Below are 15,776 nucleotides of genomic sequence, written 5' to 3'. Positions count from 1 at the left end.
AGCTTCACCCTGAGACATCTATGTGGGCCTGTCTTCTGCAAGGCACACCAAGCAATCATCATTCCATTATAGTTAACATTAACAGAACATGGGCTGGAGGCTGTACATACATACTTAGTGCTTAAGGAAAGATGAGGAGCAGAGGCTTCAGAGGCCAGAAAAGCAAGAGCTATGATCAGAGCTCAGAAAAAAACCTCTTTATTCTAGTCTGGGAAGTTGGGGAAGATGTAAAATCTCACTGCAAAAAGGAAGGGAAGAAATACATCTCCATGGCCACAGGGGAAGGACAGAGAGCGATGAGGGAAGGGCTGCTCAGAAGATTGCACAGGGAGGGAACAGTGTCCCTGTCACTGGGATGTGTTGCACAAACACCTGTCAGCAGTTGATTAGCTGTAGTGGGAGATGCTTTGGACTTCTCAGGGTCCCTGCCAGCCCTGTTTCTATGCACATTTCTCTTCATACAGGAGGACACAAGAGCCAGATGGGGGGAGGTTTGGTTTGCTAGGTATAATTACACTGGCAGTGTCTTTGGTGTCACCTTTTTTTGTTTCATCTCTGTCATGACAGGAAGAGCTGAATGTTTAGTGTATTGCCTTGGTCAGATTTTTTGCACACACTGTAACCATATTTAGTCAAAATTCCAAAGAAGCAATTACATTTGACAGTAATAAGGAGTACATACTGACCTAGTAAGATTTAACTGATAACAATATGTTAATTATTTAAATCTATTATGTCATTCAAATGGATATTTCTTTTCAACACTGACTGCTAAAAGTCCAACATAACACAGATGCCTGGGTCTGAAAGTCAGTCTATGCAATGAGCACAGAAAGAGCTGGATCATGTCATCTTTGTGCATACAGAGGAGAGAGCAAAGAGAAAACCCATGCAAACCCAGAGGGCCCATTTTCGCTCAGCGTTACTGCAAGTCTGGGCAGACCCTCATCACTTCCCTGCTGCCTACACATTCCCATTAAATGAAAGTGAAAGATGAGCATATTTTTTTTTTTTTCATTTACCTGCACACTGGTTTTGGAGCTGGCCCAGCTCCTGAGGGATTGCACTCCTGGAAGATGTAGTTACACAGCAGAGACTCAGCAGCCGGTTGGCAGAATGAACTCACCATTTTCAGTTCAGTCCAGACAGTGTGCACAAGCAGCTCTTGGGTCTCCTCTGGGTCCGCATAGGAGGAGTTGAAGAAAACAAGAGCATTCTTCGCCAAGATAGCATTACAGACCTCACCTCTGTACGTGCTGCAGTAGCCTGCATCACCCTTGTACAGCTTGCTGTCAAGGACAATAGCATATACACACAGTAAGTTCCCAACCCTAAACAGTTGCAGGAGCAGGATGTCTAGACTCTGTTTCTGAATAAAATGGCATCTGTAAAGCTAACAGAGGGCAGAGGAGAGGGTAGATAGTTATGACTACTAAAAATACCTAATACCATCCATGAATGAAACTTCTGCAAGGAACCCCAGCGTGATCTCAGCACCCTTCTGGAAAGCTCCAGAGCTAAGACTCTGGCCAAGAGTTGCTAGCATTATAAGTGCGCAAAAAGACTGAATGATCATGCACAACTGTGACCTAGCATGGCCGCTCACCCTGCCCCTAGGTCCTAATGGGAAAATGTTTTGTTTTCATGCTTCCCTGCAGTAGAGATCAGTGGTGCTGCCTGCTGCAGACCTGTGATAACTCAGGATATTTTGCTGTGCTGACTAGCAACAGTTTGATTTTGGATGGATTCAATAAGCAGGAGCCAGGAGAGTTCCACCCAACATGTGCCAGGAAATTCTTCCCAAGATCAGACCAGCCAAGATCCTACCTGCCCGTCCTCAGCTCCTACACCCCTCCCAACCCTGCTTCTCTTCTACATGCATTTAGGTGGGAGAACAGAGAGGTAGAGGCACAAGACTGCAGTTTTCCTTTTGATGCTTCCCTGCAAGGTCCAGCTTCTCCTCTGTTTGCCATATCTCCCACTTCGAAAACTCCTGCCGCAAAGCATGGGGCCAGAGCTATGCTGGAGCAATAAAAAGCACAGCAGGGTCAGCTCCTTTCTGGGCTGTTTATTTATCTTGCCTGCATTTTTTGCCTCTAGCAGGAGACAGATGTCATCCCTCCCTCGCCTTCTTCCCCACAGCCATCAGAAGAGAGCAGTAGGGCGAGGGCATGCACAGGTCAGCTCCCATGGCCACCCCACGGCAGCAAGGTCTGCGGGTGAGGATGCGTCCTCTGCTCAGGCAGCCTGTGGGATGCAGTGCCCTCAGTGTAGGGGGAAACTTGGGAAAACCTCCTCCCCTGTGTGCAGGAGACAGCTGAATCGAGGAAGGAGGAGGGCTGGGTGCAGCTGTCCCCACTGCTCATTCGGTCAGTGTAGCTGGGGTCAGGGAGTTCAATTCACAACACGCCAACCATTTGGAGCAGCCAGCAGAGTTATTTGTATCTTTGACTTTTGTTTTTTTCCCTTGTCCAAATAGTCACCCATTGTCAACCCTGGAGGTGCTTGTTGTTTTTCTATAGAAAGCTGGAGGTACATGGACAAAAGATTATACAGGATGCTCAAATGTCTGCTTCTCAGATCCTGCTCACTCCAGATGACATTCTATGGTCCTGGTTTATCTGCACTGCTTTGGGCTCCATGTCAAATTTTTTTCAATTATTTTTTCATATATGTCACATTGGCTAAAATATACAGGAAGGCACCAATTCCTTGAGGTAGTACCAAAACAGCAGCGATGCTGTGACACCCTGCATCACCCAAGGCTTCATGGACACCCCTTCATGTGACACAGGCACCTCCAGCATCCTGTACCAGTCCTACAGCCCACAGCCCGTGGCATCTCCCTGGCAAAGAGCAGGTTTCCCCACAGCACTGAGCTGCTCCCAGCACACTGCTAGAGCTGTCTTTGGCATGGCAGAGGTCACATTATTCACATTTTTCTGATGATGCTCGTTGTGCTTAATCTGAAAAGTATGTCCTTCCTGAGCCCCAAGGGGCAAAAGAGGGCACAAGTGTGCGTGGGGCACCTGTGGTGCTGACTTCAATGGGCTGCAGAAGCAGTCTGATGAGCCATCAGTGCTAATATTTGTTTCCTTGCTTTTTTAAAACCTGCAGGGAAACATGGACCAGGCTGCAATGGAGTAGCAGACATGATTCTCACAACACCTTGTCACAGAAAGGGAATTCCGTGCAGCAGATGTTGAGAACAACTGTAGGACAAAAGGGCTGAGCATTTGATCACTGTTCCCACGCCTGTCACACCTACAAGTGCAGGTGTAAGGCATAAGTCTACCATCGTTATCGGCTAGTCACTAAATCACTTACAGACTTCCTGAATCAATCTTGCAATCCCCTGTGAGGGAGGCAAGGGCCTTTGCAGGGAACCTGTGTCAGCAGAGTGGCAAAGTCATTTGCTCAGACTTTCTCAGGCTCTGCTCTTTGAAGGCCAGTAGCTCACAGCCCTCCTTCCAGGTTAATCCTCTCATTTTCCTTCCAGACTCAGCTACTAGTGCAGCATGTAGAAATATGCTAGAACTCTAAAAGAAAAAGCCAACCAAACTGTTCAGTATTCCAAAAAATACCAAGCAAGACTGCATGTATGATTACATCACATCACAACTGCATGTGTGGCTTTAGCCATCCATAACTCTGCTTGGAACCGATATCTAAACTTCTCTTGCCCAAACCTGGTGATCACCTAACCAAAATATATTTATTATTATTTAACTTGCAGTTAAACTTTTACCTGTAAATTTATAAGGTCAGTGCAGTTGCAGATGTGTAAATGTGAACAGAATTTATTCCAGAACATTCTGCCGACTACCATGTTTTAAACACCCTTACTCCTGTGCAATCCACTGCTTGCTTTATACAGAGGCATCCTTATCTATCTGGGCCCAGTCTCCAATCATGCCTGTATAAAGGAACTCAGCATTCCCTTCAGGTGAACCTCATCTGCATGCCTAGCACCCAGAAACCCACTCCCCTCATTCAAGCCCAGTTAACCAAATCTCCTTTGTTCATCATTCTTTTTCTCCCTGGCCCAGAGAAAACTCCAAGGCAGCCGCAGAAAGTCATTCTTACCTCCACTCTGCTGACAGGCACCAGAAACAGGAATTGTGATGAACCAGGAGAAAAAAGAAATGAAAAAGACATTAGTAACACTTCACTGCCCCCTCTGAGATATGGGGTGTTAAGATTGTCATGCTAGGAAATCTGTGTGAGACCTGTAAGCTGTCTGAAAAGGATGCAGCTAAATTCTGTCCTTAATTTTGCACCTTCTTGTGGGGAAGAAGAGTTGAGCAGCACAGGATGATGTATGGGGAAATGAAATGAGGAGGAGGAAGTGGACTGTTGGATGCAGTTCTTGCTGAGGTGGACCATTGCACCCCAAACACTTTTACCCATATCCTTTGGATCCTACATAACTAGCAAATAGCATCCTCTATTTAAGTTACCCATGCACCAATTACTGCAGGCAGCAGATGGGAGAAACCAGGGGTGGAGGATCAGCACAGGCAGATGGCCATGCCCCCCACTTGCAGTGCTGTGGGGAGTTGGGCTGTGCTGACATGGGGAGGAGGTGCTGAACATTAGCCAGGGACGAGGACACCTCTGCCCTGGGACCCTTGGGAGCTGGGATGAGGCCAAGGCAGGCTCCTGCTCAGGTCTGGGGGGCTGCTGCCGTCTTGCTGAGCACACACAGCCTAGAAGGGAGCAATGCACCTTTTCCCACCAGCCTAAAGTATCTGCCCTCCCTACTGCACCTGTACCTCTGTTTCATGGGGCAGAGCCTTGCCTGGGCTAAAAGCAGAAGTGAGGATGTAAAATACAGTACCAGGTGCTGAGTCTTTCAGAGGGCAGAGCTTGCTGCTAGGTTTCAATGCCCAGTGTAAGAAAGGGCATGGTTATTTTCCCAACAGAAGCTGAGGCACAGAGAGAGGGGCAGGTGGGTGCCTGCTTAATAGCAGTATCACCTTATGTCTGGAGTCCCAGATGATTCCTCTTTCCTCTAACTAAGCACCCACACCTTTCTCTTGGTGTGACAAATGCTGTCAGCTAGCTTAGGCCATTGGTATTTCTCCTCTTTTGGACCATCCTTTCCCCATTTGGAGATGTCCCTGGGAGCAGAGGTTACCCCAGGCACGGCGGGCTACTGCTCTTACAACAACCTTTCTGCTTTCTTGGATGAACACCCTGAGAAGCCAAACGGCTCACAAAAGCTATTTTCACCTTGCTGTTAGGTGATACCAGCGCTGGGTCATGGCCACAACTTCCTCTGTATGGATGAACTTACCAAGTGTGCTTCTGGGACACAAAGTACAAGATGGCATCAAACATTCAGGAAGTGACAGTTGTGCCAATCTCCGAATTGCAAGAATATATGAGGAAATAGCCGGGGGGGGGGGGGGGGGGGGGGGGTTGCACTTCTACTCAAATTTAGCCCCCTGCACAATGTCAGGTCTCCAAGGTTTTCCCTCCTCCTGTAGAGTACTTAATACCCCTTCCCTCTCCCACCACAGGGAAGCTAGAAGTGCAATTGCAAGGGTAAAAAATTAATGACCCCTTCTTTCCCAGCATACCTGAAATGCTGATGGTTGCTGCGGCTTTTGCAGCTCCAAAAGTTTTGCTGTGTTTGTTCATGGCAAGACAAGTGAATAGGCCAGGTCGGGTGACATACACCTGCAGTCTGGAGTCAACCACTCTGTCCTTGACACTTTCGACTATAGACCCTGCAGAAACCTAAGACAGCAAAAAGTCCAATGGAGTGCTATTTCCAAAAAAGGCAAACAAACAAACCAAGGAAAAATCTAAAAGCATCAGCCTCAAACATTTAAACTGGCAGAGGAAGATGTAGCAAGTAGGTAGAAGTGGCAGAGAACTAAAGGTGCTGGTGTTATTTTGGTGCTTTCATAGCAGCTGACTTTGCAGACAAAAACAAATGTTAAAGACCTCTCGTATTTCACATTTCAGCAATACTTTTGCAATTAATTTTCTGTTCCAGAGGGCTTCAGTCTCAGCTTTGCTCATGTCATTGAGTTGGCTAATTACTCCAGGACCCCTACTAGTAGACTTTTTGCCTATTCATGCCTTAGCAAGGAAACGCATCAGGTGGCTTTGTAGATCCTGGAGTTACAGATGGAGAAAATAAATAGTTGGGAAGTTGTTCATTCTGGATTAATATAACCACTGCCACACTTCCAAAGCAGTCATGAGCAAAGCAAGTGCTGTGACTCCAACACTTTGGCAGAAATCTCATAGATTTTCTTATCTCACACCTGGAAATACGGAAAGGGCTGTAGCTGTGGTGATTTTGGCCAGCTCTTTTCCCAGATCAGAAATTCCCACGTACATGAGCTTGGAGCCTGCTAATTTTGGCCAATTGGTCTTGATTTTATCCTCAAATCTTTCCTGCTTATATGGAATTCATTAAAGTAAGAGGTCCAGCAAGATTCTACCTTGGCAAAGGCAGTGGGAAGGAGCAGCATTGTCTGCTCTATGCTTCATACTGGTAGGAAGCATCAAGTGTAATCCAAGCAAGATGTGGTTGCCAGTGGGTCCCACCAGTGTGGCCCTAAGGACAGTGAGAGTTGTCTCCCTGGATCAGTCCCAGCAAAACATTTTACCTATGCATCTATCTGAAAGGTTGGAGGGATCTATCTGACTTCCCTGGAGATTAGTAGAAACGTTATTTCAATGGGTTCTGTGTCTGTTCCCAAAGTATTAACAGTAATCATTGAATCAAGAAGGGAAGCATCAGTGCTGTATCATGACTTTATTAAGCAGATTGGTTTTTCTCTGAAAAGAAAATGCTGAAAATAATATATTTGTTTTGCCTCACTCAAGCTCAACTTAAAGTTGTGGTGAGGGAACATGCATGGGACGAAATCACTAAATAACCAGACCAACACAGTTTGTAAATATTGTATCAGGGATGGGTGGTATGCCAGTCACTTTGCAAATTCAGGGACCAGAGATATTTTTTGGCCTTATGCTGTGAAGTCAGTTCAGGTGGATGGGAGCTCAGGAGGCTTTTTTCACAACTTTCTCTTTTAATACAGTGTTGGTCAGATTGATTTTTAGAATGTTTTTCTCCTCAGAAACTAAGCTCCTCAGCGCAAAGACATTTCTGGGATCTTCCTAGTGGAAAGGAGGAATTTCTTTACAGGCTGCCCCTGCCTCTCAGTAACCACCCAGGAGAAGTGGCTGCTGACTTCAAGCCACTTGCACTGATCCAATCTTCTCTCACTCCCTAGTCTCAGGCCTGGGGCATATCCTATCCTCCTAGCTCCACTCCCAGCAGAACTAGACTTGTGTCTGACGAGCACAGAGAGCTAGGATTGCTCATCCTGGCTTTTGCCATGGGAGGAAAAGGGTGCTCAGGTAACTGCAAGCAGTACAAGCAGTATGTGTGCTCACATGCACTGTGGACAATCTCAGGTGAGTGTCACGTAGTTGTGCCTCGAAGTTCCACACTGGCCAGCTGTTGTTTTCTCTATTGGGAACCTCAGGCTGTTTTCTTGTGTTAATTGATTCCCTTCCCTTTTCAAATATGTTCCCTGAGATTTTGTTTCCAACAGGTCTTTTTTTTTTAGCCTTTAAAACATCACCTCAGCCATCACTGAAGCAGAGATCTTTTCGTATCTTCACACCTGGATCAATTACTCTTTGTGGTGTGGAAAACTACAGTTTAAGGTCCATGATACTCAGTGGTGCATAGCAGGAGGAAAAGGAATTGTATTTCTGTTTAGGTAGGCAAGGCAGCTGCTGAGCAGAGGAGTTTCCATCTTCCTCTTCAAAGGCAGCTCAACAACCTTCAGTAGGTTCCTACTCTTTAGACCTCAGGACAACTACAAGCTGGTGTTCAGAGACTGTATGGCCACAGTCATATTGCATCTTTTAATGACTCACCATTGCTTGCTTGTGAGCCAGCCCTCAAATGCACGTGCTCCAGTCCACCCACTTCTTGGCCTGACTTTCCCAGAGACAGGCTCTCTTTAAGATCTCCTTGCCATATTTAAAATGAGGCAGTCTAAAGCACCACTCTCCTGGGACTGGGCTTTGCCTTGCAGACAGGAATGGGCAGAGCAGATCTGACCACTCGGACAGTGGCCCTGAGGGGGTTGAGCATTGTCTCACAGACAGCTCTCTGTGGGACTGACACACCAGAGTGTCTTGGCAGAGTAGAGGTCTGTGCTCCAGAAATACTCTGCCATTGCCAGGGACCCCAGACCAGAACATTCCTCAATGGGGAAGAAGTCTTCAATAAACACCTGCAATTGTCTCAGAATAATTATCACCAGAAACTACCAAGGACTCACAGGGCTCTGCAGAGACAGATCTGATCCATTTGTTGTTCTGCCTGGCAACCTTGAGGGAATATAGAAAATCAGCCCTAATGAGACTGGAGGACACAATCAGATTTAGAGGAGATAAGGAAGGCAAGACAGCCTGCAGAGTAGTCCAGGCTCCTTAATAATGTATCTTAATACATGGGAAGAGGGGATACAGACCAGGACGGAGGTAGCCTCCTGAAGCTTGAGCAAGAGCATTTATTGGTCCTGTTGGACAAGCAAGTCCACAGGAATGGCTATGGGCAGCCAGTAACCAGAAGGATTTGACGGTGACAGGTTCAGCGAGAAAGAGTAGAGGCAGATTGCTGGCCTGCAAACAGCAGCTGCTCCACCTGCCTCCACAGCATCACTCCCTGGGGCTCATATCCTTAAAAAAGCTTTTGAAAGACCACAGAGAGTATATATACGTCCATATATACGCCCCATATATGGGGTATATATATGGAGTATATAGATGCCCACATATATCCATGCAGAGAGTATATATGTCCACCATAACTGTATGAATGCTAGAGGAAACCCTTGCAGAGCTGCTGTGACTGTGGTGCACAGCTTGCTCCCAGGGAGCCAATATCAGATGTCAAGCTCGGTTCAGCTGAAAATAAGGTATTGCTATTGCCTATACCGAGACATGAAAACCAGATGAATTTAAAGCAGGCACCTATTTTAAATGGTGGAGATAATTAGAGCATGGAACAATTTCCTGTGAGAAGCAGTTTACTTGCATCTCTTGGTGCCTGCCACTGGAGAGGGTATGCCTTTCCTGAGGACATGCTTCTAGCCAGAAATAAATTGGTGACATACTTCAGTGCATCACTTAGGTCAGTCTAGAAAAATTCAGATCTATTCATCTGCAAATATACTGTGTATATATGCTGTCCCACAGGTATTTTGCCTCAAGACAGTATGCTCTACCTAACTACCTCAGTTTGGGTTATTTTGTCAAATAAGCAATTTTGCCATGTTATTGCTAACACATTAGGAAAAGGTAGAGGAAAAGTGGTTGCAGAAATACCTAAACCTGTGATGAAGCCCTAGAAACCCTGGCTCAGAGGAAAGTTGTAAACATCTAAAGCACCCTTCAACTCAGGCTTTCCAGACCCTAACAAATGAACCCATACAACACCTGGGAGAAGGGGGAGAGTGTTTTGCAGAGGACAATACTGCAGCAGGGAGGTGGGGCAGAAGGAACCTGATCGCACAGCGGAGCACTAAGACAGGAATAGAAACCATGGGTGCTGGTTGGCAGCCCATATTTTAATCCCTGGGCTGAGCTTCCAGATGCTAACAGCCCTCTGGGGCCAAAAGAATGAAAAAAGAGGTACTTACAGCTTTCCCGTTTTCCAGCCAGGTGATGGTGGGAACTGGAAGGCCAGTCGCTGTGCACCGCAATGTCACCACAGACCCAAAGGTGATATTTTGGGATTCGGGAGCATTCAGGATTCTGGCAAAAACTGCAGGAGAAGACAAAGGTGCTAGCTGAACATCAATGTAATGCTGAGGCTGGGGAGGCATGGGGATGCTCCCTCCCTAACAGGTCTTGAAATAAGCCACAGCCCTATGAATAAGAACAGAGTGTAGCACAGGCTTCCCAGGGAGCAACAGTCTTGGGAGAGGGACAAGGAAAAGAAAGGTGATCAGTGCGATTATGTTCCGCACCTTACAGACCAAAATTTTACCTCTGGAAATTTCTACATCACCTGAGTTTGATGTCTCAGAGGAGGTAATGTGCAAAGAACCAAGGGCAAATTCATTGGTAGTGTGCAAATGGGATAGCTTACAGCAAATACACAACAAGTTACCACGCTACCCTGCCAAAGGTGTCTTCATGCAAAGCTTGTTCAAAACCATCAAGGAGGACCATCAGCACAGTCACATACCATGAAGGTTAAGGGTCAGATCACATCCTCTAGTGTGATCACAGTGATTAGAACTTACCATGGAGTGTCTCAAACCCCAGTATTTTCCATATCATGACAGCTTGCCCTAAGAGGTGAGAGTCTAACATATGGGGGAATGCCTGGCAAAGATTTCAGGAAGATGAGGTTGCGGGGGAAAGCAGGTTTTAAAGAGACTTTTCATCTCTACTGCACTTGCTTCTTTTGTGGTAATACAGTTACTGGGCAGTTTGAAGATAAGCAAGTGCCTCCCTGCCCCAAGATGTTTTTTATTTATTTTATGTGTGTGTGTGAAAAGAAGAACTGATTTTTTTTTTCTGAAAACTTATTTCTATCCAGAAACACAACTCTGATGGCCTTCACAAGCTGTATTTCATCTGCTGTACTTGGACCACATAGGGGAAAGCAGAGAAGAAAGACGTTTCCCATATGGAACATTGTAGTTTTGACCAAAAATTTTTAATTGAGATGCCTGAATCTCTGTGCAGAAGCAGGCTGAATAGTTCTGTGCCATTTCTTATTCCAGTTTCTTATGCTTAGTAAGGCTTGCCCTCTCCTTCTGGGCTGCACAACAATGATGAAAAGTCTCCATCAGAAATTTTAGTAACCAGGGGAGTTTCTCTTGGAGTTCTCAGACAAGCCTGATGCCTTGTTTGCCACTTTTCCTATCTGTATGGCTCCTCTTACCAACATATCTGACCATGTCACAGTCTTCTGTGTCTCTGCCCAATGCACCTCTTGGCACTGGCCACTGGTTGCTTCCAGATGGAGACCTCCAACGCAAAACAATTAGAAGATCAACACAGTGACCCTTCAGAAACTGAACATCTGTCCCTGCCATTTGGATGGGAAGGCTTCATCTGCAACAGTTCAGTTGGAATAAAAAAATAAAAAAGTACATGCTTTCCACATAGTCCTTCTACCCAGTCCTGGCCTGAGAAGGTGTTGAGCCTAAATCCAGCTTCTGCTCATGGACAGGTGACACTAAGACTACATTTCAGTGTAAAAACATTTTTCTCTTAGAAGCACAGCTATTCAATAAGCTTTTGGGCGGGGGTTTTTAGGAAGATTAAATTTCGTGATAGCTAAGTGAAAAGGGCAGGAGCATATATATTACATTCAGCTTCTTAGTTCCTCTACAGTCTCCAAGCAGTCCCTCATTGTCAATGTTTGGTGCCACTTGCTTAAAGTCAAAGCAGAGCAGTGTCAGGGCTGTTGCATCCCCCCTACCCCTCAGCAAGGCAGCAGGTATGAAGATGCACCACTAATGAGGAAAGCTGCAGTTGCTAGCCAGGGACTTTTCTGATGAATAATAACCAAAATGAAACTTCAGGCCACTATCACCAGATGGTTATGAATTCAGCCCCAAATGCCTCGGGCCAAGCTCATAATTACTTTTATACTTAATTCAGGGAAATCCCAAACCTCTGGGCCAGTCCTGTGGCAGCAGTTACATGCCCATGTCTCCTGCTGAAGGCAGCACGTTAGCTCCCAGAACTGGAATTCAGCTCTTAGTGCTTTTCTCATGCTGCTGTTCGTTTCTCAGTGTGCTGTGAGGGCACTGCCCACCTGATGATTCTGCTGCTGAGATCCTGCCCAACTTAATTAATATAAAAGTGATGAATTAACAGCACCCCGTTAACCAGTGCTAGACTCAGGCATGTATGTCTTCCTCTGTACTGCCTGCTCTCCCAAAATCTGCGACAATCATTCAGCTAGGAGGGAAAAAAGGACACTTTGAAAATTATGGCAGTTGCCCAAGCAGGGAGCAAAGCCACATTGAGAGCAGCAGCTGGTCCAGCTCATGTGCAGTGCCTGTGGGAAGGCCAGAAAAATACATCCCGCTCCCCAAGCTCCTTCCACCATTGTTGGTCACTTGCCTTGGTACCCCAGCACACTGGTGGTGTGAGTGCTTGCCTGCCAGCATAGGGAAGGCAAAGGGTCAGGCCATTCAAGCATAAAACACCAAATACAAGGATAAAAAAATCTATTGATGGCTGCTAAGCATTCACATGTTTCTTGTGGAAAGTATTGCAGGTGTATTATCTAGCACAAAGAGGGACAGCTAAATAAAAGCGGGCCTACAAAGAAATAAGCTGATTTCCTAAGTGTGGAAGAATGGAAGATTCTGCCACCCCCAGTGCCACAACATACATTTCCAGGAGTTTCAAAACTGAAGTTACAGATTTAATACTTGTTAATAAATGTTAATTTCAAGTACTCACATTTGCATGCTTTTTAAAAGTGTTTTACTGAAAGTTTAGCTATTTAACTTAAGTACTTATCTTAGATGCTGTGAATTGAATAACCTGGGGGGCCGGGGGTGGTGGTGTTACATTCTTTTATTTTTGAGTAAGAAATTCCTTGGGACTTCTCAGATCCCAACAGGCTTTGTAGTGCCACTTAATGGCACACCCAGGGACACATTTTCCAAAGGGCTTTTCATCACTTTGGGAAACAGCATCAAATAAAATAACATAAGTTATTTCTCATCCCCATCATCTACATCATATATAAGTGGATGATCAACACACTGCCGTTGCCAGCAAACTTGGGTGCTGTAGGAAAGCCAAGACAGGTTGTGTGAGAGTAGCCAGTGTCATCTTCCACCTGTGCAAAGTGGGGCAAGACCAGCAGGATGAGCTCAAGTTCCATTTTGGCAACTGGATCAGCAAGGAAGTCTGTCCTGTAGCTAGATGGAGGAACCCAACCCACAAAACTGTGACATTTCCCCACCCCCCCACCCCATCCCACCCGTATTTGGTAGGATGGGGTTGCATCTTTGGCAGATGAGGGAAGAGCAACTGATGCCATCTACCCTGACTCATGCAAAGCTTTTGACACAGTCCTGCATGACATTCTTGTCTTTAAACCAGAGAGACAGAGATTTGAGGGATGAACCACTCAGTGGATAAGGAATTGGCTGGATGGTTGCACTCAGGGAGTTGCAGTCAACAGCTCAATGTTCAAGTGGAGACAGGTGGTGAGTGGTGTTCCCAAGGGGTCCGAACTGGGACTGGTGCTGTTCAATTTCTTTGTCGGCAACATGGACAGTGGGATTGAATGCACCCTCAGCCAAATTTGCCAGTGACACCAAGCTGAGTGGTACAGTCAACACACTGGAAAGAAGGGATGCTATCCAGAAGGACTTTGACAGGCTTGAGAAGTGGACCCATGATAACCTCCTGAAGTTTAACAATGCCAAGTGCAAAGTCCTCCACCTGGGTTGCGGCAACCCTCAATATCAATACAGGCTGGGCAGAGAATGGATTGAGAGCAGCCCTGAGGAGAAGGACCTGGCGGTGCTGATGGACATGCTCAACACGACCTGACAATGTGTGCTTGCAGCCCAGAAAGCCAACCGTCTCCTGGGCTGCATCACAAGCAGCATGGCCAGCAGGTCAAGGGAGGTGATTCTCCCCTTCTACTCTGCTCTCGTGAGACCCCATCTAGAGTTCTGTGTCCAGCTCTGGGGACGCCAGCATAAGAAGGACATGGACCTGTTGGAGGGAGTCCAGAGGAGGGCCATGAAGATGATCAGGGAGCTGGACCTCTCCTATGAACACAGGCTGAGAGTTGGGGTTTTTCAACAAGTAGAAGAGAAGGCTCCAAGAAAATCCTATAGCAGCCTTCCAACGCGTAAAGGGGGCCTACAGGAAAGCTGGAAAGGGACTTTTTACAAGGTCTTGTAGGATAGGAGAGAGCGGGATGGTTTTAAGATGAGAGAGGGTAGATTTGGATTAGGTATTAGGAAGACATTCTTTACCGTGAGTGGTGAGGCACTGGCACAGGCTGCCCAGAGCAGCTGTGGATGCCCCATCCCTGGCAGTGTTCAGGGCCAGGCTGGATGGGGCTGGGAGCAACCTGGTCTAGTGGAAGGTGTCCCTGCCCGTGGCAAGGGGTTGGAACTAGGTGATCTTTCAGGTCCCTTCCAACTCAAACCGTTCTGTGATTCTGTGATAATTCTATGAAAATACACAAAGGGAGAGGCAAAGGTGAGGAAGAAATGGCAACCCTGATTGCACCGACCTAAGCAACTGGCAGGGAGAAGCAAGTGAGAATGCAGGGAAAGGCAGGAAGAAGGAAATGGCAATAAATACTTGCAAAATCCACATTGTTTGGTGGGCTCAGGACATCATTTTGTTTTCATTTTGCCTCAGAGTGAAAATTCCCAATAATCAGGTGATTTTTTGCACCTATGTTACTTGCCCTCCTTTTCCAGATCCTCCTGAAAGTGGATTTTGCTAGGACCTTTGCCTGTTTACCTATATAGCCACAAGATTAACAACATTTACATCAGGACCCCCAGGCTCCCAGCACAGGATTTACCCAAATGCATGCCAAAAAGCATTTAAGAAGGGTGGGCAAAGAGGGCTTCATTTATCTTAAGTGGAAAACAGAGGAGCTGGAAATGAAATTCAGCCAGCTGAAAGCCAAACCAGCACGTTGTTTCACTCCTAAGCCCCATAATAAATGTCATTTCTTTTACAGCCCTGCTAAATGATGTGATGTGCACTGCAGGGCTTGCTAGGAGGTATCTGCACTGTGGCCAGCTGTCTCGTTTCTGAGAATTAGGTAATATCATCCAGTCCAAACAGTAGGGCTTTAATACAGTCACAAAATTTTTATACTATAAAAAGATTAAAGCATCCCTCACCCCCCCTCCCCCTAGCTTTGAATGGTTAACTCTTTCCAGATGACTATTTTTCCTGTCACCTTTGACTGAGCTCTGTTTCATTTCCAGGGCTTGGGGCCTGATCCTGCAGTTCTGGTAGATGCCTGCCCTTTGACTGGGTAAGGCCTGGTTTTTTTGTTAAAACAAGCTGAACTGGGCCTGTCACATCCAGGCAGCAGCTTGGGTGGCCTGGGACAAAGTGGAAAGCAAAAAGTGATACCCAGACATCACAGGAAACCATCATGCAGCCCCAGTGCAGGAAGATGCCCCTTTTAACCACGGTTTCATAAGCCCTAACACTAGCTTTGACACGCTGGGCCCAGTCAAGCACTGGTTTTCGGGTGTGGGGTGGGTTTTTTTATCCAGAGCCTCCACTACCTTTGATGAACCCTGACTTTTGAGTACATGAGCAACACTTGCCAATGTACTTGAATTAAACCAGCCTGTCAACATCTGTGTGTATGCACATCCCAGACTTTCTTGCTAGCCCTGGCATACCATAAAGCATACCTAACAGTCCGGACTGAGAAAAGGCTAATCTTGCGTTAGCAACCACCCGGCAAGGATGAGTTCACGCTCTTTTCCCACAGCAGTCTGAGCCTGGCCTAACACATGAACTAGACCTGGCCTGTCCACACTGCCAGATCTGATACCCCAACCTGCTCCACTTTCCCAAATTGTTTTGATTTTATTATGAAAAATGGCCTTTTGGGTGATTACAGCCAGGTCTTACACCAAAAGTTTTTCCAGTTAAGCTACAAAACACGGTTGGTAAAGACAAAACTTTTCTGCAAAAGACGTTTTCCTCTGGTACAGCTGGTGACATGTGGAGAACCAATGTGTCTA

The 15,776-nt window shown here is 46.3% G+C and overlaps 1 protein-coding gene across 2 annotated transcripts in view; it reads right to left on the bottom strand.

Annotated features, from left to right (window-relative positions):
* MUSK (muscle associated receptor tyrosine kinase) overlaps window positions 1-15,776 on the bottom strand; it is a 54,174-nt gene that overhangs the window by 17,465 nt on the left and 20,933 nt on the right. For both annotated transcript variants that reach the window (XM_040580392.1, XM_040580393.1), the window contains exons 6-9: window positions 9,687-9,811; window positions 5,586-5,745; window positions 4,087-4,093; window positions 1,023-1,289 (exon numbers count right to left, since the gene is read on the bottom strand). In XM_040580392.1, coding sequence (XP_040436326.1) covers window positions 1,023-1,289; window positions 4,087-4,093; window positions 5,586-5,745; window positions 9,687-9,811 — 559 coding nt within the window. The remainder of the gene's footprint in view (window positions 1-1,022; window positions 1,290-4,086; window positions 4,094-5,585; window positions 5,746-9,686; window positions 9,812-15,776) is intronic.

This window comes from Falco naumanni, chromosome Z (genome assembly GCF_017639655.2).
Source record: "Falco naumanni isolate bFalNau1 chromosome Z, bFalNau1.pat, whole genome shotgun sequence".
Lineage (NCBI taxonomy): Eukaryota > Metazoa > Chordata > Aves > Falconiformes > Falconidae > Falco > Falco naumanni.
Note: the sequence above shows the minus strand (reverse complement) of the source record. Positions and strands in the feature narration are given on the sequence as shown.